This window comes from Falco cherrug, chromosome 7 (assembly GCF_023634085.1).
Source record: "Falco cherrug isolate bFalChe1 chromosome 7, bFalChe1.pri, whole genome shotgun sequence".
In the NCBI taxonomy this organism is placed as follows: Eukaryota; Metazoa; Chordata; class Aves; order Falconiformes; family Falconidae; genus Falco; species Falco cherrug.
Window position 1 is genome coordinate 17894426 of NC_073703.1, and position 19848 is coordinate 17914273.

General features: G+C 40.5%; 2 protein-coding genes across 6 annotated transcripts in view; both read right to left on the minus strand.

The window, feature by feature from the left end:
- Window positions 1-3290: 3290 nt before the first annotated feature.
- RSL24D1 (ribosomal L24 domain containing 1) lies at window positions 3291-11697 on the minus strand. Its single transcript, XM_055715385.1, has 6 exons — window positions 11539-11697; window positions 9227-9340; window positions 6665-6737; window positions 5864-5927; window positions 5285-5370; window positions 3291-3690 (listed from the first exon to the last, which is right to left on the minus strand). The coding sequence occupies exons 1-6, from the start codon at window positions 11617-11619 to the stop codon at window positions 3617-3619; spliced, it is 492 nt and encodes a 163-aa protein (XP_055571360.1). The 5' UTR covers window positions 11620-11697; the 3' UTR covers window positions 3291-3616.
- Window positions 11698-16414: 4717 nt separating this feature from the next.
- RAB27A (RAB27A, member RAS oncogene family) overlaps window positions 16415-19848 on the minus strand; it is a 33633-nt gene continuing 30199 nt past the window's right edge. For 3 of the 5 annotated variants that reach the window (XM_055715382.1, XM_055715381.1, XM_055715380.1), the window contains one exon: window positions 16415-18842. In XM_055715382.1, coding sequence (XP_055571357.1) covers window positions 18644-18842 — 199 coding nt within the window. In that variant the 3' untranslated portion in view covers window positions 16415-18643. Of the gene's footprint in view, window positions 18866-19026; window positions 19600-19848 lie in introns of those variants that run through there. The other 2 variants (XM_055715384.1, XM_055715383.1) reach the window with 2 other exon arrangements.

The following is a 19848-nucleotide window of genomic DNA, read 5'->3' on the forward strand; positions in this document are numbered from 1 at the left end:
ATGGTTCCTCACACACCACCTCAGGCAGTCAGGTTTTGGATAGTTAGGATGACAATCATATACTGAAAAAAGAGTAAAACTTGACAAAAAATAAATCTAAAAGGCATCTCTGGGGACTCCTGGCAGTGCTGTAATGTTACAGGGCCGCAGGCCTGCTCAGGGCCTGGCAGCACAAGCAGAGAAAATGCATTAGCACAAGGTTAACCTCCTGAAAACAAGGCCAGCGTTTAATTTGAAATCATTAAAGCCATGGATTAAAAAGAAGAAGGGGAAATATGAGGAAAAAGTTACTTCATAAATCACTATTAAAATGCACATTTCCACCTTTTGCAGTCAGTCTGTAAAAAGAGAAAAATATACATCTGGTTTTATTTTTTAAGAAAAGGTGCCTGCAACTGGAACCAAGAAGCTTTTCTTAAAAATAAGAGTATCGCATTTGTTTAGACCGAGCCCCTCATACTTGTTTTGAAGAAATGTTCCCAACGGCATCAAGTCCTAATGCAAAACAGCAGAAGTCTGTTGGATCTGGTAAATGCGGAGCAAGACGGACCGTGGACTGGAATTCAGCACTACCAGTTATTAATTATTTTTCTAATCAAACATTGAATCAAATGGACACATCATCATCATCATCATTTGTCTTTTAACAGACTGTGCTCACAGCACCTTGTGCTCTGCTCCTAGATCTCGGCACAGACAGGATCAGCGGTTTGGATGTATGACACTGAAAGAGAGATCTATAACATGCTGCTCATAAAACACCATCCCTGCGCTTGCTGCTGGGGGAAGGGACGGCAGGTCCTGCCTCCCCAGAGGCCTGGGTGCTGCTTGGCCCCCCAGGCAGGAGGCAGGCAAGGGCTCCCCATCTCTATCTCACTGCGCTCCGCCAGCGGCGCCTCAACTGGAGCTATTCTAGTGGGAAGAGGGATGCGTTTACTCCCTGGTGTTTGGCAGTTATTTCTCCACAACCACCAGAACACTGCTCAGCTGGACATTTTCTCTCCAGGTCTTGTAAAAAAAATCCAAAATCTAAAGGAATTTTGAGTCAGCTTTGGCTTAATTGAAAATTTTCACCCTAAGGAAGCAAGGAAAGTAACAGTTCTTTACCAAAATGCCCTTGAATAAGAACAATTCCAATTAGAAACAAGGTTTGACAGCCAGCCCCCTAAAAGAAAGAAAAAGAAAAACTACCACTCATCCACAGCTCAGCAGCTCCTCAGAAGTCTCTAGGTTATGCAGAGCTGTGCAGGAGGGATCAGCAGCCCTGTGTTGTTCTTCAGCTGCAGCTGTTCTCCCCCTCGCCCCCCCCGCCACTGTCTTAGCAGCATCCCGTTCCAGCTGACAGACAACAGGACACCATAGCAATTACATTTAAAAAAAAAAAATAAATCACAAGGGCACCTTCAGAACAGGTGCTGTAAGCATGTTACTCATGACAAATTTTTAAAATAAGCCACCTCCCACGCACTCACAAGGTATACCCAGCAGGCTGCAAGTCTCTGCTTCTCAGGGAAATAGGACACCCATACAATGATGGACAACTTCAGTATTAACTTTCAAAGCCCTTGCTTGAATTACACAGGCTGTAATGAGGTACACAGGTTAAGCAACTCATAAACCTGGCAGGATGTTCAGGATTTATGGTTGTAGTGTACTCCCCAAACGGCCCTTCACAGCTGCTGCACAATGATGACTTTACAGACCTTCACAGGAAAGGGTTAACAATCCCATAGAGACACTATTACAGAGCACAAAAGTTAAATACTGCAGTTCATTTCAAGATGTGTGGACAGAGAAACTACAGATATTACATAATATAAATTATTTAATGCTAAAAAAAACTCACACGAAGTAAAAGATTGCATATAAATACTATATCACATCCAACGGGATTCATTGCCTTTGCTTTGCACAGGTTTACTATTTCTGGAGAACATTACAAATTGGCAGTCACTGAACTGTCATGACTGGCAGTCCTATCTTTCAGTAAAAAAATAATCTGTAATAAAGATAAGGAATGCCACTTCAAGGATTACAGACATCAAATACTATGGCAAAACAAGCCACACAAAAAACACATTTCCCAAGCTGAAATACTGAGTTAACTCATACAGTCACACATAAACATACTAATTAACCTTCTGAGGTCTCCCTTCACTATGTCCAAGCATCTTAGTGCAGCTATAGCATGTATATACTGTATTTATGCTGCAGCATCTTAGTGATTTCACCCCATCGACATGTTCTCTAGCCAACTTATTGAGATCTTATTTATATTAGTTTACAGGGGAAATACTAATACTGTACGTGTGAAATACCAGCTATCACGGTATCAGAAAATCTTACATTACAGCAAAATTTTAATTTCGTGAAAATATGAATTAATTAATATATTTTTATTACTAGATTTCTACTATTACCTCACTAAAAATAAATCCATGTTTTCTAAATATCTGAAATATACAGAATTCATAAATCAAGAGATGAAAAATCAGGTACAATGCCTGTTTATTTCTCACACTGCCCACCACTCCTTTTCATATGTTCAAATATGAATCTTTTCTGAACTACACAGTACACATGTAGGCAGGTGGCAGGTATGAGGAAGTCTTCCAGTGCTTCATACAACACAATCAAATTTGGAATAGAACTATTAGCATTTCTCAGGATAAACAGCACTGACAAGAAAGCAAGTACTATTTTAAATGCCTTTGAAAGGCTTCTCTGATCACACTGTCGTAGATAAACTGACATTCACAAAAGCAAGAGTATTTATCTCAGTACTGATGACACACTGAATAAAGATACATACCACCACAATATGCCAAATACCTACACTTTAACATGACCTTCTTTTCTATCAAAATAATCCTGAGTGTTAGGTAAAAACAGTCAAAAGTGTGATTAATTGAGCATCTCAATCAGCCTGATTACATGTTAGATTTGAACTTCAGTAGGTCAGAAGGATGGCAGGTCCAACTTCAGACTGGATGCTATCACCACTACTGTTTTCCAAAAACAGCAGTAAGTCCTACATCAATGCTAGCTTTGCCAGGCTTCAGTGTCAACTGCAATATAATTCTGGGGAAGCTGACTTAAAAAGGAGATGAAACAAACAATACAAACATTGATAACAAACTGAAAAACTTGCCCAATCACAAGTGTGAAAACAGTCTAGACTGCACTGGACTGAAAGAAAATAATACAACCTGCCACATCCTGTAACCATTAAGCTACATTTTTATCTGCTTTTACCACTATGAAAGAACAACAGACAAAATAAGGAAAGCTCAGGGCCAACATCTTTTATTCCTTGAATTTTCAGGGAAAATTTACCCAGAAAGAAAGTGTTAACTTTCCAAGGAGCACACAGTATCTCAAACAATATGCCTTATTCTCCATCCAGCTGACAAGGTTTTCTCAAATTTTAAGTACTGTCCAAACCAGTATCCATCTTGTAATATTATATAAACCCAAAAATCATTCAAACTGTAAATGACCACTATTTATTAAAATGTATTTTTCTTCAACTGTAAGCACAGTTCTGAATGATGTCAGGTGATGCAGTAAGGAACTGTTAACTACTGAAGAAATATAAATAGAAAATAAAAGCATTTTAAGAGTCTTCTTCCATAGCCACGTCCTCTTGTAGTTTCTGCACCATTTTGTCCTCCAGCTGTTTTGGTGTGCCTTCAAAGCAAAGAAAAATTAATTTCATGGTGTCTCTCTGAACCCAAGTAACTATTCTTTGAACAATACATGTGTTTATTCTAGGCAAAACACTCTAAATATATTGCTTAAAGAGTTGTTTAGGAGTAAACCCATCAAGCTTACAAGTATTTACTGCTAACCTCCATCATCACCTAAAACTACTGAAGAAACATTTTGACAGAAAAGCTGCTGCTGTTTTTACACAAAATCTAAAATGCAGTCAAACACATTTTTAATATAGTACAATGAACTTTGATATAGCTGGTAATACCTAGCAGAACTTTGCAAAGGACTATAATAACACATTACTTCTAACAGATCAGTGGCCTTCACCACATTAGTTTTTACACTAAAGATTTAAGCCCTCCTGAATGCTGTGCTGGATGGCAAAAGTGTTAACTCTCAATAATACTACCAAAAAAATAATCCAGGATTGCTACTTGATTCTGCTGTCTTTAAGGCCCAGCAGGAACTGCACAGCACTGAAAATGTAGCTGATGTTTGACAAACAGATGGACTACATGCTACTGTGCGTCATTTATTTAACATATGCAAAGCCAAACAAAAGAAATATACACTCAGGTTTATTCCTTTAAATTCACATCTTTTTTCTTTTTCTTCACCCAAAAAACAAGGGACAGTTTAAATCAAAGTTTAAATATATCCTGTCAAGACCTTGTTTCAAATATATACCATCTCAGACTATAGTTAATGCAAACAAGAAGAAAAAACACACAACAGATTTCTCATGTCTAATAATGTGTCACACCTACATCCAGGGAGACAAAAATCACTGGTAAATACACAATAACTAACAGTAACGTATTTATCTCCATTACTCTATTCCATTAACTGTATTTTAAAAAATAATCACCTTTACACTTCATTTTTATTAACATCATCTAACAGAAGCTACTACTTTTAATATTTTAGAAACCAGGAAATTATTTAGGAGTAACAGGTTTCTCAAACTGAAAAACTCTGTTCACTAACAAAAAAACATACATTATTATATGTGAACTAGGCACAGATTCGAGTGAAAATCTGTAAAGTTACCATGCTATTTTAAAAAACAAATGTTAGGCTTACACTGAAGAAAACAGTATTTTCATGTAAGTTTCATTATATGCAGTAAACTACAAAAAAAACTATTGTCACAATTAGCTAACAAATTCAAAAAGCAGAATTTAACTACTGTATCTTATATCAATCATTAGTATAGCCTGTTGAGTTCAAATAATCAGTTCAAAGGGGAGACTTAAATAAACGTATTGGTTAACAAATACGCAGTTCATAGAGTACCAGGTATTGAGTGTAGTGCAAATCATTCAAATAAGGAAAAGACAGGGCAAACGCAGGACTAGATAAATCAAAAGGTAATTTGGATGAGCACTACGCTGCTTACAATTAATGATAAGAGCTGTTCTCCATATTCAATAGACAAATTAACTGCAAGAAAAAAGCAGTTATTGATCTGTAGAATTAGTCATATAAAAAAAAATAATACCAATATCCATCAATAAAATTGTATACACAAGTTAACCTAAGCAAACCAGGTAAAGCAAGTTCTTACCTGCATGTGGAGCACGAAGAAGGTGGATATTCTGTTTGACTTCTTTGATGTCTTCTGCCTTCTGCAACTCTTTGCTCTTCTTTAATCTGGGGAGTGAGAAAATTAAATTTAACTACTTTCAAAGAGGAGATGTATGTTTTCATTTTAACGCACGACAAATCTGTAGCTAAAGGTATGTAAACTGTAAATAACTATGATTATAAAGAAATCAAGGTAATAGAAGTATCTGAAAACCAATTCAAGCATATATTGGACACAAAACCAGAAAAAAAAAAACCAGCACTGTATCAACTCTTACCAGAAATCTGTTCAAATCTAAGAGTCCTTGTTACAAAGAAGGAAAACAAGAAAACGTAACTGTTATCAAGTGTCCAGAAGTTACATTTCACTGGACAGCCAATAAAGTGTAGTGGTTTGGTAGCACAGTAGAGCCCATTCAAACTATTTTATCGCATTGCTTGGATGACTGTGTATGTACAGGGCAAACAGCCATTCACAACTTCTGATCCTTTCTCCAGAAAGGCTGACTGTCTTAATACAATTTGCAAGCGCTCCCATAATACAAACATTTCTCCTCACCTGTTCATGATATATCTAGCTTGGCGTTTTTGCTTTATTTCCTCCACTCTCTTCATTGCATCAACTGAAATAAAGCAGAAGTTGTTTTAAATGTGCTTACATACCTACAGCTGAAAATACATGTTATTTTGCAGAGCAACACTACCAGGATTCCATAATACCTCTATATCAGAGGTAACACATAACACTATGTAAAGGAAGTTATTCCTTCTTCGGTGAGCAGGGTAGGGGAATATTCTGTGTACAACGATAATGAACTGTGTTTTAAAACTTATTCATGCTTCCACTTTTGTGCCTACACCTATTTTCTACAGTTAACCATCGCTACAAAAGACACTCTACTTGAAATCAGATGCAAGTTACCACCTTCTCATTTATGGTATTCATTCATGATGTAAGTAACTCTTCCATATATATATATATATATATATATATGATCCATTAAAACTGAAGCAGAATGAGCAGGAACAAAGAACCAACTGCATCAGTATAAAAGGTTCAAACTCAGAGCCTCTTAAAAAGCTGGAGAACCACTAAGGTTTTTTGAAGATAGTAATTCAAAATAGAGGAATGCAGCACCTCATTTTCTAAAGTTTGGGGGGGGGGCAGAAAAAAAAGGGAAACTCCACACCTGTTCACAATTCAAACCTCCTCAACATAAAAATTTAGTCATGATTCCTGTAATTTCAAACACAATCACTAAAAAGTATTAATACTCTAAGAAGTCTTCTGAAAACATATTCATGTAGAGTACAAGTTCATTCCCCACAGTTCATTTTTTGTTTTTTTTAAATGACTCACCAGTCTTGTTCCACAACTCTCTTTGGTATTTCACTGGTTCATTTCGACGTTTTTCAAACTCAAATGAATTATCCTATATTAAGGAAAAGTAAATATAGACTATATACAGAACCATATTTAGATCAATACATTCTTACTATAGCACTCCCTATTATAACAATACTTTATGTGATATTTTTTCCCCCCCTTTCAGAATCTCAGTTCCTGTACTTTAACAGCCTTGAGAGATTACTAAACCAGAAGGAAACAGAGTGGAGTGTTTGACCTCAAAGTGCCAAAGTCAAGGTGATATGGCTGAAGAGGACTATTTACCAAAACATCTCCCTCAGCTATTCTCTTTATAGCGAAACAAAAAGAACAGAGAAGACCAATATAGAATAGAAAATACAGAGTAGACTAGACAGGTAGAAAGCAAAATTGAAAATGCACAGTGTCAAAAGCATTTAATGCAGGTCCAGTAAGTTCTACTCAACAGCCTGTAATTTTGAACAGTTTAAAAAAAAAAAAAAAAACAAACCCAAACCACTACTTCATTTTAAGAATATTGAAACAACACAAAATAATTTGAAATTGTGAAATATTTCAACTGATGACATTGTGGTGTCTGAGGCAGGTGGGAGTATTTCTTTTTGGGGTTATTTTGGGTTTTTTCCTCAAGATTTTAGGATGGAAAAACAGCTTCCTGGTTTGGTTTTTTTTTTTTTGCTCAGCATGCTTAGCTTTATACCAGCTTTTTCTGAGGACATTTCCCTGCCAAAAGGTTCTTTTTTTGTAGAGGTAAAGCAGAGCTATGAGACCAGCAGCTAATCTTCACTTGAGCTAAAGACAGCTCCAGTAACAGAAACTACACAGAACAGCAAGAAATGGCATGTACACCCTCACAAGCCATGCTCCATTGGCAGACGTCTCAAGTTTTCACAATGGGATAGCACGAAGCAAAATATCCAAAATACAAGCTGTAAAGCACACCGCATGCTAACATCTACATGCCATTCTTATACTTAAAAAACAAAAAGAAAATTCATTTCTAGCCAAGCATGACCCAGCACTGCACCAATTCACTGCAGTTTATCCTGAACTGTGTCAGCTTTTACATATTTGTAACACACACAGCATTGTTTTGTATCATGAGAACACACCACGAACAGTGAAAAGTAGTCTCCTAAGAGATGTTCAGAGTGCTATGGTCTTCTAACCTACATGCACAGAGATCAACTACAGCTGCCCCACACCAGCCAATGGATGTTTTCAATCTCAAACATGAGGGGACAGAACAACCAACTCCTCAGTCATTCTGAGCAAGCGAGTAAGAGAAAGTCCCTCAGAAATACCTTGTGAACAACCATCTGGCAAAATTATGTTCTTCATCTTTTTTGTTGTTTAATAAAAACCACTTGAAATCCAGGAAAACAAGTAAATATATTTAAGGCCTATCCAATGTACTTGTTTAAAGCAGCAAGAACTGCCACCTTCTTACAAACTACAGTAGTTCCCACTGTCACAAGCCTATTTAGACAATCTCCCCAAAGCTGGCTTTTGAAAAAATGAATACCAACCAATCTACAAGAAAGCACTATATTGATGTATTGTTTTCGTTCTTAGCATACATAGATATATCTCAATATTGGAGAATATTGTCACCTATTTAGACATGTATAAAAGGAATTTTAAAAGTTCTTTTCAAAAAGGTAATTCAACTTGGCAAGAAACAACTTGAAAGCAAGAAATACAATTACAGAAGATGCTAGTTAAAGATAGCTTCTCAGAGTCACATTACTAAATGAAATAAAATCACATTCTTCCCCTCAGAAGATCCACAGAAGGCACCAAATCACCGTGTCAAAATACTTACCAAATTCTTTGTATTCTGTCACAATACAGGAAATTAGCTCACAATAATTCTTGAATTATTTAAGGACTGTGACATCAAATATGAGTTCACTATTTCTACAACTGAAGTAACTTTGTCTTGAAACTGCTTTTAAAATCTCATATGCCGTCTCTGAAACACTCCAATCTATGCAAGGACTTTTCCTATACACTGTATGCTTTAAAGAGGCTTCAAAAGGTAACCATCTTATGTGTCTACATAAAGAGACTTCCTGGGGTACCCAGTAACCCAAATGATCTGACTGTAAAGAAACAACTACCAAATGTGTAGGTACAGAGAGCAGGGGACTTGTAGATGGAAAAAAAAATGCCTTGGATGTGGGAACCACCATGTATTACCAGCACAGACACCTGATACGCTGGCTTCCACACAAAAGCTGAAATGGGAAGTTCCAAGTTATAGTCAAGCTGAATGAATTTTATTTCAATTATTGATTTTTTCTTATCTTCATCCATGAGTTTTACCCTTTTTCTAATTATCTTCCCCATCCCACTGAGGGGGGAAGGCGGGGGGGGGGGGGGGCGGAGGGTAGAGGTGAGCAGCTGCGTGAGACTTAGTTGCCAGCTGAGGTTAAACCACAACACTAAACTAACCTTTTTGTAACTGGAAGAGGCTAGATTTCTGCCATTTTAGTGATCTAATATAAAGTGTGAACCGGTTCAGCTTCTTACCACTGTCAATTCTTTGCCAGATGCTTTCCGGAATGCTTTGGTCCATCTCATCTTTCTGGGATTTCGCTTCTTTTTAAAGTTTCTGTGGCATTTTGATTTGCAGAATCTAAATATCTTAAAAGAAGAAGGGGAGAGGGGGTAACCAAAAAAAAGCTTATGGTCAAATCACATTATTCTTGCCCCATTGCAAACATAATATCAAACACTATAGTTTCTCTAACATTGCTCATAGAGAAAACATCCATCTTTCAAATCTCAGTATTTTCAGTTCAAATAAAGCTATTAACAAGAAGAATTTCAAGCACTATTCTTGTTTTTTCATTATAAAGTCATTTCCACAGCTGTCAGGGACATGCACAAACACTTATAAATAAGCTGATCAGAAGTAAAATACGCCGGAGTTGTGATAATTATCATCTGCAAAAATAACCAGAAAACCAAACCTGTACTATGAGCAAACAATTCTCCATACCTGTCAGCACTTTTTAGATACAGTGCCATCCTGACAACAAAAAATTCTCACACCTCTCATATAACACTTTTGAATGTGATACACATAGACAAAAAAAGGTCTATCTTCTAGAATGTAGCTTTAAGCCTTAAAGATTACCCTGCAACAGGAGTCCTAAGCACATTACTTAAGTCCTGGACTGAATTTACTGAAACCAGTTAAAGCATATGCCAAAACATTCTAACTGACCTTTAATCATTTTAGGTACCTGCCACTGCTAGCCATGGCAGCGCCTTATGTTCGTCCAGGTGATGTTTTCAGGCCCATTAAAGATGCATAAAAGAAACTTCACTATCTACACCTGAAGTTTCCCTTTTGTTAGTATTGAAATTATGTAATTAACAGCCATACTGAAGTTCAACCCTCTATCCCCTATCCCAAACTGTCCCAAATTCAATAAACATTTCCCAGTCAAAGGGTATGCAGCAAGATGGCAGTAAGTTAAAGAGGGGGGCAACGATATAATCATATCCCTACATACAGTTCTTAATCTTCCCTAAATTTGTGCATCAACTTGCAAAACCCTGGGCTGTCTATAGTAACCAGTGCAGAGCTGAAACATTACTTAAGAAAATTCAAAATCACATTTGTTATTCACCAGTTTTTGCAAACCCTGTTTTTCCTCAACCATACTCTCCTTCCCACCTAACAGTCACTTCTAAAGAAAAGGAATAGAAAATATGAAACCTCTAACAAAGGTAATAAACTTCAAATAATTTTTTTCTACATTCTTCTACCACATCTTTTTACCTTACCTCCGACAAATCTGCTATTACATTTTGCTCTTTCACAGACTACCTGTTCACAACTAATCTGTCATTGTGCTTTTTTTGCCTTTTTTTTTTTTTTAAATTAAAGAACATGCACCCCTTATGGCCATTTTCTAGTAAATGGAACTGTGTCAATCTACATCTACCTCTAAATTCCCAAAAGCTGTGACTCACATGAGTAACAGCATTGAGCCTGCACTTGTTTTCACATCCGAGCATGGGAAGGAAGCTATTTCTGTAAGCCTCATTTCACACCAGGGTCTCCAATGCCCTATAGAAGTGATGAGTAGTACAGCAGAGGCTGGGAAGCTGTACGCAAGATTTCACGTACCAAACTGTCACCGGGATGTAAAGCCCAAAGCGCTATATGCATCCTGTTCCGACAGGATCAACTGGGTGAGCCACATCAGCTATCTGAGCGGCTTACAACCTTTAGCAAGTACCACGAGAGAGACAACCCGCAGCTTTTCTGGACTGATCAAAGTTTCAGAATCACCTGCTGTTAATCTGAAGGCCCTACTTCTCCAAAATCAGAAAATTAAAGGATGACGATTTTGTATTGCTCTGCCAAGAACCTCGTTTCTTAGCAAAAACCGACCCCCAGCCTTCAGCCCACGCTTCCGACAGCCCCGACAGACACCAAATGACAGCATGGCTCCACGGAACGGCTCCCACACCGCGGACGGGCCGGGGCGGTGGCGGCGCCACGCAGCAGCACCGCAACGGGGGGCTGGAGCCCCGGGGGACTCTGCCGCCCGCAGGCCCAGCCAGGCCTGGCAGGCCGGGACAGGGGCACCGACCGGGCCGGGGGTCCCCCGCGGGCCCTGGCAGCGGCTGGCACCGAACCGCGTGAAAAGCGGACACCGCGGGGCGAGCGAGAGCCTCCCGCCCCCGCGGGGGGAGCCCCCGGCACAGGGCCCGTGGCGGCGGCGGGGAGGCCGAGCCACCCAGCCGCGCAGGCCGCGAAGGGGCGGCGGGCCGGGCGCGGGCGCTGCCGGGGCCAGCCTCGCTGCCGCCGCGGCGGGCGGTACCTTGCAGTCGTTGCGCACGAACATGACGCCGTGGCCGGGGTAGATGGGCCCCGAGCAGAAGTAGCACTTCTCGATGCGCATGGCCGCGCCGCTCGGCTCCGCAGGCCGCGCCGCTCCGCAGGCCCCGCCGGAAGGGCGCGCTCAGCTGACCGGAGGCGGCGGGGCGCCGCAGCTGGGGTAGCCACAGCGCCCCCTGTCGGCCGCGCGGCCCGCCAGAGCCCGCGCAGCCGCCGGCCGGGGCCCTGACAGGCCGCGGGCAGCGGCGGCGGCGCTGGGCTTGATGGCGCGTTACCGCCGCCGCTACCCGCAGCCCCGGCGCCCAGGGGCTCCAGCGGCCCGACGGAGGCAGCGGGCTGGGAACAAGACAGCCGTGGGCCGCTTCCTCGGCGGCACGGCCCGCAGCACGCGTCCTGAGCGAGCCCGCCGTGTGTGGGCGTTACAAAACACTTGGTGGTGTGGCACGAAAGCGACCCGGCGGCCGGCCCGGCCCCAGCGCCTCGGCCGGGCCCGCGTTGCACCCGGAGGTACAATGTGCCAGTGCCGTAGCTGTCCCCAGGGTGCTCGCTGGAAAATGGCGCTTCCAATTGTGTCGGGGCCGTGGCAGCCTCCCCTCACACCCACAACGCACAGCCTTGCGACACGAGAGCTCTGTCACACGCTACAGGCATCTAGCAACCTACTGTGCAGCGGCCAGCAACCCACAATTAAGCAACACCCTCCCAAGAGTCCTGTAAATTGGACCACATAAAGCCTACCTAAAAAACCAAGAGCTCCTTTTGTACAAGCCAGCTGAAGAAATCAGGTACAGCTGCTTTCTGATGCAGTTTCCGCCGGACTACATGGGAAATAGGGAAGGCAGCTCCAGTGGAACATAAAGCCCTTCACAGCACAATGTTGGACTGACCCTTCACCTCACCAAAACAAACACATTCCAGACCACATTCCCTGCCAAGTATTCCGAAAGAACGTTATTTTTTAATTCCAGACCACATTCCCTCCCAGGGATTCTGGAAGAACGTTATTTTTTAATTCAGGGATTTTGGTTTGGTTTTGACTCTTTGAGGAGTAGAGTTGCACAAGCTTTTCTAATTGGTCTTCATTTCTTTGGCAGGCTTTAACTGTCATGGAACACAAGGAGGGCCATAACACTTTTTACATGTCTTAGCAAGACCTCTTTATAAAAATAAAACAGATCAGTCATATATAAAATGTCAAAAAGATTACTGCTCCAAAAAAGAGAAACTGGGGCACAAGGCTGCCACATGCACAATGCTGAGACTATAGTTTGTGTGGAAGTTCCCACTGCTGTGCTTTCTTTGAAGCCGTAAGCAAGCTCCATTTGCCACCTGATTGGAGCCACAATTTCTAAATCATTACACAAACAGTTTACTCAGGGGAAAAGGGTGAGAAGAGTATCTACAAAAGCAGCAATATGCCAAAACCCACAAACGCTACATTCGCTCACCAGACACATACAATGGCCACATGCATGCTAACTGCAATCCATTATACCAGGAGTGTGGTCTGTCCTTTGATTTCACCAGAAAGAATCCTTTTGGAAGCTGAGAGATATTCGTGCTCATAAAAGTATTTAAAAAAGCAAAAAAGCACCCCATACATAGAAACAAAGTTGGGGTGAACTATTGGACAATGCTGCATCTTCAAAAAGAAGCTGACTTCTCTCTTTCCCAACTGATGCTCCCCTTCCCTGAAACATACATTCATATCTTAGCATGGAAATTAAATACAGATTAAAAAATTCTATGATCAGCCTGTGTCTGATCCCTGCTGGTTTCTCATTATAAATGCAAAATTTTGTTCCAAGTGTGAAAAAGGAATGAAGCTGAAATGGCTCAGTATTAACAATACAGTTAGAGACAGTAACCCAAGAAAAGGAAAAGGAGTCAGACAAATTTTTAAATCTATAGTTGATTTACTCTAGAATTCAGGCAAATTACTTTCTGCTCCATTTCAGTATTTGTAAGATTCAAGTCTTCTACAGGAGAATTAATTTTTAAAGCAAAATTTGAAGCACTGTCTAAAGCCAACAGTTATGCACATATTACTCTAAGAAACCTGTAACTCCTGTTCCCCCTCATACAGAGTAACCAGTTTATTGTGAAGAGACCTAAATGACAGGCCCTGTACCTTCCTAAAATGTTTGGAACAGGAGGTCTTCTCACTGTTCTTCAGTCTTAGGATGCCGTCCCACCTCAAAGTCTGAAATCCTCCTCAACACCTAAGGCTTTACCACCACAATTCCTGCCTCTCCATTTAAAAGAAATTAACTATCTGTGCATTTGGTGAAAAATCCATGTGCTGAATTGCATGTGCCATTAGGGCAGATTTTGCTTTCTGGTGTTCAGAACGACAAAAAAGGCAGTCAGCTTGGGGCTATATTAAGAAAGATAGAAGGAAGAAAAAAAAAAAAAAAGAGCTACACAGTACAGTCACTAACTTTATCAGCACAGAACTTGTCTCCAATCTTTTTGAAAACCAGACCTCAGCCACATCCTATTGTAGGAGAGAGAGGCTAGAGTGTATGACTGGTGACTAGTACTCACCCCCAGCCCTAAGGAGCAACAGCTCCAAAGTGACTCGGAGGCAGAGAGCAAGATAGGACGGTGCAGGATGTTAGTCTCACACTGCACGCCGGAGGGAAGGCTCTGTGGCTGCACAGAAGATGGCAATGCAGCTGATAAGAGGAAACAGCAGAGACACATACAGAAAGCAGTTTTCTGAGGAAAGTTATGAAGACACCAAGTTTACAGCTAGAGGCAAAACCAAATAGTAAACAAGTCTGCTGAGGTCTAGGGCTGCTGTGCTTTGGCATATGCAGTTGCAATCCTTCTTTTTCAGTTTGATTACTTGTGAGTTTCCTGCCCATGTGACTTCCCCACGGGCTGTATTTATTTCACTCAAGACAGCTTTTTCCTGGCAGAGTACTGTATTGTGAAGTCTTTGGTGGCTTCTACAATTTAAACACTGCGGATTACAGACTGTCACCAACGCCTCCAGCAGACAGATGGGATGTAAGAGCACAGCCATACTACAAGCGTTTACAATTGGATCCTCCCCCACCCCCTGCTCTTTTTTCATATCAAGGCACTAATCTCCTCTTCAAGTACAAGCCATTATGTTGTGGATTTGAAGTGCTTATTCCCGATCTAAAATGCAATGTAGATTGAAGGTTGCTGGCGCCAGAATCCAGATTAATTATAAGAAAAAAAAAGAGTATGTACTTCTACTGCATTAACAATTATTCACAGACAGAATTAAGCATCCAGCTGAAAAACAGCCTCACTGGAAGAGGTTTTGAGTACAGAGCCACTCATTTGTTTGATTTTTGACAGATTACCACAGCAAGAATTGTTTCACCAAATAACTCAACTCAATACCTTAATCTCATAGCAAAACTGTGGTAGGCAAATATTTACGTACTTGTCCAAGTTTCCCAACAGAAGTAAAAGAACTGTCATACAGTCATACAAAACAACTGTCATGCGCACTTGTAGCACCAGCTTCGTAGAGTATACAATCATGCTGGCTGGTAGACATGTCTGGAGGTCATCTAGACCAAAGTCCTGCTCCAAGCAGGACAAATCAACACCAGGTGGCTCCAGGCCACATCCAATTGAATTGGGGATGAGACAGCACTGGAACAGGCTGCCCAGAGAGGCTGTGGAGTCTCCTTCTCTGGAGACATTAAAAACCCACCTGGATGAGATCCTGTGCAAACGGCTCTAGGAGAAGCTGCTTCAGCAGAAGGTTGGACTAGATGATCCCCAGAGGTCTCTTCCAACCCCAACCATTCTGCAATTTAAACTAGAAAACCCATAATGCACAGGGACAGCACAGAAGGACACAGACTGATACCGAACTGAGACAACAGGAAATGTTACAATTGAGTTCAACTAATGCTAACTGTGTTGGGTCTGGCTGAGCACCACAGCAGCCCCTAGCGCTGTGCTTTGTGTTGGTAGCCAGAAAGGTGGTGGGAACACACCAGTGTGTTGCTGCTGCTGAGCAGCACCGGCCCAGCACCAAGGCTGCCTCTCCAGCATTCCCACCACCGGTACGCTGCGGGTGGGCAGGATCTTGGGAGGGGACAGAGCCAGGACAGCTGACCCACGCTGACCAAGGGGATATTCCATTCCACATGATGTCTGCTCAGACATAAAAGCTAAGAGAGAGGAGGAGGAAGGGGGGCATTCGGTATTTCCAACATTTGTCTCCCTCTTCTGCAGCAACCTCTACACATACTGAAGCCCTGCTTCCCGGGAAGTGGCTGAGCATCACCTGCTGATGGGAAGCACAGAATAACATCTTTTGTTTTCCTTTGCTTCTGCACACATGACTTGCTATTGCTTCGTTATACTGCCTTTAGCTTGACCCATAAGCGTTTTTTTTCATCTTATTTTCTGTCCCTCACACCCCCACCCCCATCCCCATTCTGCTGAGGAGGGGAATGATAGATCAGCTTGCTGGGCACCTGGCATCCAGCCACGGGCACCCCACCAAACTAACAAGGTTCAGATAAGAGATGTTTAACTGTTTTATATTAATACGAAATCCTAGGACAAAGTGTCATAATGGAAATCCTTCTCAAAGCTTTGTTCCATTACAGATCAACACTTTTGTCTGACACTGGATTGAAAAAACTTTTCTTGAAGTAAGTGTTTCTCATCACGGAGAATTCTTCTTTGTTTCCTTGTTTGTTTTGAAACCAATGCTAGACTTGTAACAATACTGTAATTTGCTGTCAAGAAACATTTACCATGATTTCTCGTGAGAGTTAAAAAGGGAACAAAAGTTTTGTCACAGAATAATTCAAACTGATAAATCTTACAGCCCATTTCAAACGCTGACATCAAAGCAATTTTATGTAGACTTCTTTATACAGTAAATAGTGACATATAATATGCATAACAAAAATATGACAGTTTCAGCATTTACTATTTAATATCAAATCTAAACTAGGTATTCAAAAGGAAATATTTTTACACCATTTCAGTAGTCACTTAGCTCAGTAGTTGGTTGCAATAATCCTTGGATGTTTTCAGGAACTGGATAGAGCTATAAGCACAAAAACTCCCATTAAAGTTAACACATGATAAAGTTCCACTGCAACCCTCTGAAAAGCAAAGAGTTACATGAAAAGAAATTCAGACACTGCAGTACATTGAAATGTATTGTGTCCTACAGTAGCTTGATACTCTACTGGTCAGAAACATGATGGTAACTTCAAAAGGCACTCTGAGTTAAACTACAGTAATGCTGGTCTACAAGCATTTTAGAAACTTGGTATTGTACAGTAGGAAAAAAAAAAAACCCAACCACAAAACTGTATTTATTCAATATAAATTGCTTTAATCTCTGTCCTAGCCCCAAAGCAGTCAAATTATATTGCACTTTCAAAATATTCTGTGTAGGCTGTGATAAAAATCTAATATTTACATGTTGTGTTAAAGAACAATGCGTTACTTTGTAAAATATTTTAAGAACCAAGTTTTAACACTTATTCTTGTATTATTAATATAACCAGAGGCTACTTCAAATATTTATTTTTTTTTAATTAGCTTCTATTCTAGAAACATTTTTGGTCCTTCAAAAAATTTGTTATGCTGCAATTCATGTTCGAAACTGGTATCAATACTTGCCCGAAAATGCAGCGGTTAGAATATTTAAATAAATAAATACATAATTTCTAAAGTAGTAATAGCTTTTTAGTTTTGTAAACAAACTGTTGTGGAAAGTCTAACAAGACTCAATTTGGCATGTTATGACTATAAGTGGCAATACTTTACAGTTATACAACCTCTGCTAGGGTAGAAAACAGTTTGGCAGGCACATCTTATAAATCAGTCTGGAAAAAAGACCCCAAAAATACTGATTGCTCCTTAGGTTGTATGAATAAATAAAAATGATCAAAGAGTAACATGATCCACTGAAACCAAAATCGACATTTATGTGATCCATAGGGGGAAAAAAAAGAAAAGCAACTCTATTCTTTTTTAAATACTACCTAAAGGAAATGAACAAGCCATAAAGGAATATATGATAGCCAAGATATACATGACACAAAGGTTGGCAGAATAAAATGAGCATTATAAATTTATAGAAATACTGATCTAGACAGAACTGGTATCTTAGCTGCATCTCACCAGAAGACAATCATCATTCACTTATCAATCCAATTTGAAGAAACATTCCAAATCTGTGTTTAGTAAAACAAACCCCGTGCAAAGCAGTAGCTCTGATGAAATTTTGCTGACATCTAGGTTGCCCCTACATTCCTGTTGAAACATGATCGGTCAGTAACATAAAAGAAACACAACAACAGATGTACAGTTATGCCATTTACATATAAATATATGTATATGCATGTTCTAGAAATTCAAATTATTTCAGGAGGTCTTATAGGCTGTGTTGGATATATTTGATATAGTACAGTTGTAGTTAACAAGTTCAATTTCATGACATACCCAAAATGCTCTACATACGTGCCCCTGTGCTTCTGTGCAGCTCTTTATTCTATATAGAATACCTTTCTTTTGGTTTTGATCACTAAAAATCGATGGTTTGAGAGCGCAAGGAAAAGCTACTCGCAAGCTTTTGTGGAGAACACAGGATTTGCTCTTCAAGATTGTTATTGATTGATGAAATGATTAAATGTTTCTGTTCAAAACCAAGGACCATGTTGTAAGCTTCCTGTTAACAGAGACCATGAGCTGTCACAGTATGTAAATGCCTAGTCTGTGCATTTAATGCAGCCTTCAAAGGGCCATTGAAAATCCCTCAGTTCAGAAGGCTACCCCTTCTCATTGCCCATGCATGTTTCTAAATTTGATAATGAAAATTCCTCTCCTTCCCTTCCCTCCCAGTTAGAGAATTAGAGGAATATCCAATGTTGCACCAAATTAAACCTCTGTCCCATCACTAATAAACTACATAACTTTTTTGTTGTTGTTTGAGAGAACAAAACCAAAAATTAATATCAAGAATTAATATAGCTCATACACAATGGGATTTGTCCATAAGTTAAACAGTGAAACTGCAACTGTACTATACTTTATGATATACATTAAACTTCACTGTAACTGAGTTAACAGCCACATTTGCCTTTTTCTTGCTCCTCGTTCAACTGTTCTGTAGAGCTGTGCCCGTTGGAACGCACTACCCCTTCTGGGATCCAGGATTTATCCACACACCGTTCCATGCGCTTCATAATGAGGTCAAGCAGAGTTTCAATGGCTTTGCTTACATTATTCCCATTAGCTGCACTGGTTTCAAAATACGGTATTCTGCAGAAGACAAAACCCACAAACTGACACAGTTTATTATATGCATAGGAGAAAAAACAGTACAAGATTACTGCCACATACTTAGAAGTCACACAAAGGCAACTGCTACTCCATAGCAGAAAGACACTAAGTGGCTAGTGGTCTGACACGCAAAAGAAATTAATGAAATGGCTGACTCTGTAGGTAGGGCAGAAGGATAACCTTTAATTTACATCATGGAGTCCACAGTTTACAGAGGCACTGGTCAGTATAAGTTCCTGAAGCTGTGCTCCTGAGGTCTGGTTTTTTCAGCCCTGTTTCCCACAAGAGATGCAATTACTTTATATGGCCTTGTGTGCACAAGTGTCCTCCTCACTGATTTCTATCTACATCAGCTAGGGATTCTTGCCAGTATGGACGTTCCCCTGCAGGCAAGGCAGTACAGATTCCTAATGTGGTGCCCTTACCACTACAAAATGTGACTGTTCTGTTGGCACTTCAACTATAAACTCGCTTACGTAACAAAAAAAATATAATAATCTCCCTGCTCAGACTACCTATGTCTTTGTTAACAAGTGTTTCTGGGCACCTGGGTACTGAAAATACATTGCTAGCTTTCATTCCTGCTGTGGATCAGGATGTTTCAATGGCGAGTCTGTAGGCTTCAAGCTTCCATACTCGGTGCTCCCCACAGGGTGGTGCTAGGGCAGCTCCATCAGCGTTACTCCCCAAGTGACAGGTATTACCACTTCGTAATTTTAAGTCTTTCTTACTTAACCTGAAAGATTCAATGAGTCGTCGAAGTATTACCTTACTGCCTCAGTGTGTAGGTCTCCTGCAACCATTTTCAAAGTACATCACCTAACAGCACAACGCCTTTCCACAGAAAGGGGATATTCACTATCTCACACTTGTGCTGAAGCAGGATTTATTTTGCTCCCCTCAGGAGTGACTCCCATCAGCTATCCTGTCTCATCTCTAGAGGGCAGAGAACTTTTTAACTGCCAACATATTGGACGTGATCTAT

Bases quoted from the DNA above. Each gene is read 5' to 3' on its own strand.
- RSL24D1 (XM_055715385.1), bottom strand. From the start codon at position 11,619: ATGCGCATCGAGAAGTGCTACTTCTGCTCGGGGCCCATCTACCCCGGC. The intron at 9,341-11,538 runs GTACCGCCCGCC...TCTTCTTTTAAG, and splicing joins TCGTGCGCAACGACTGCAAG to ATATTTAGATTCTGCAAATC. The intron at 5,928-6,664 runs GTGAGTCATTTA...GCTTTATTTCAG, and splicing joins AGAGTTGTGGAACAAGACTG to TTGATGCAATGAAGAGAGTG.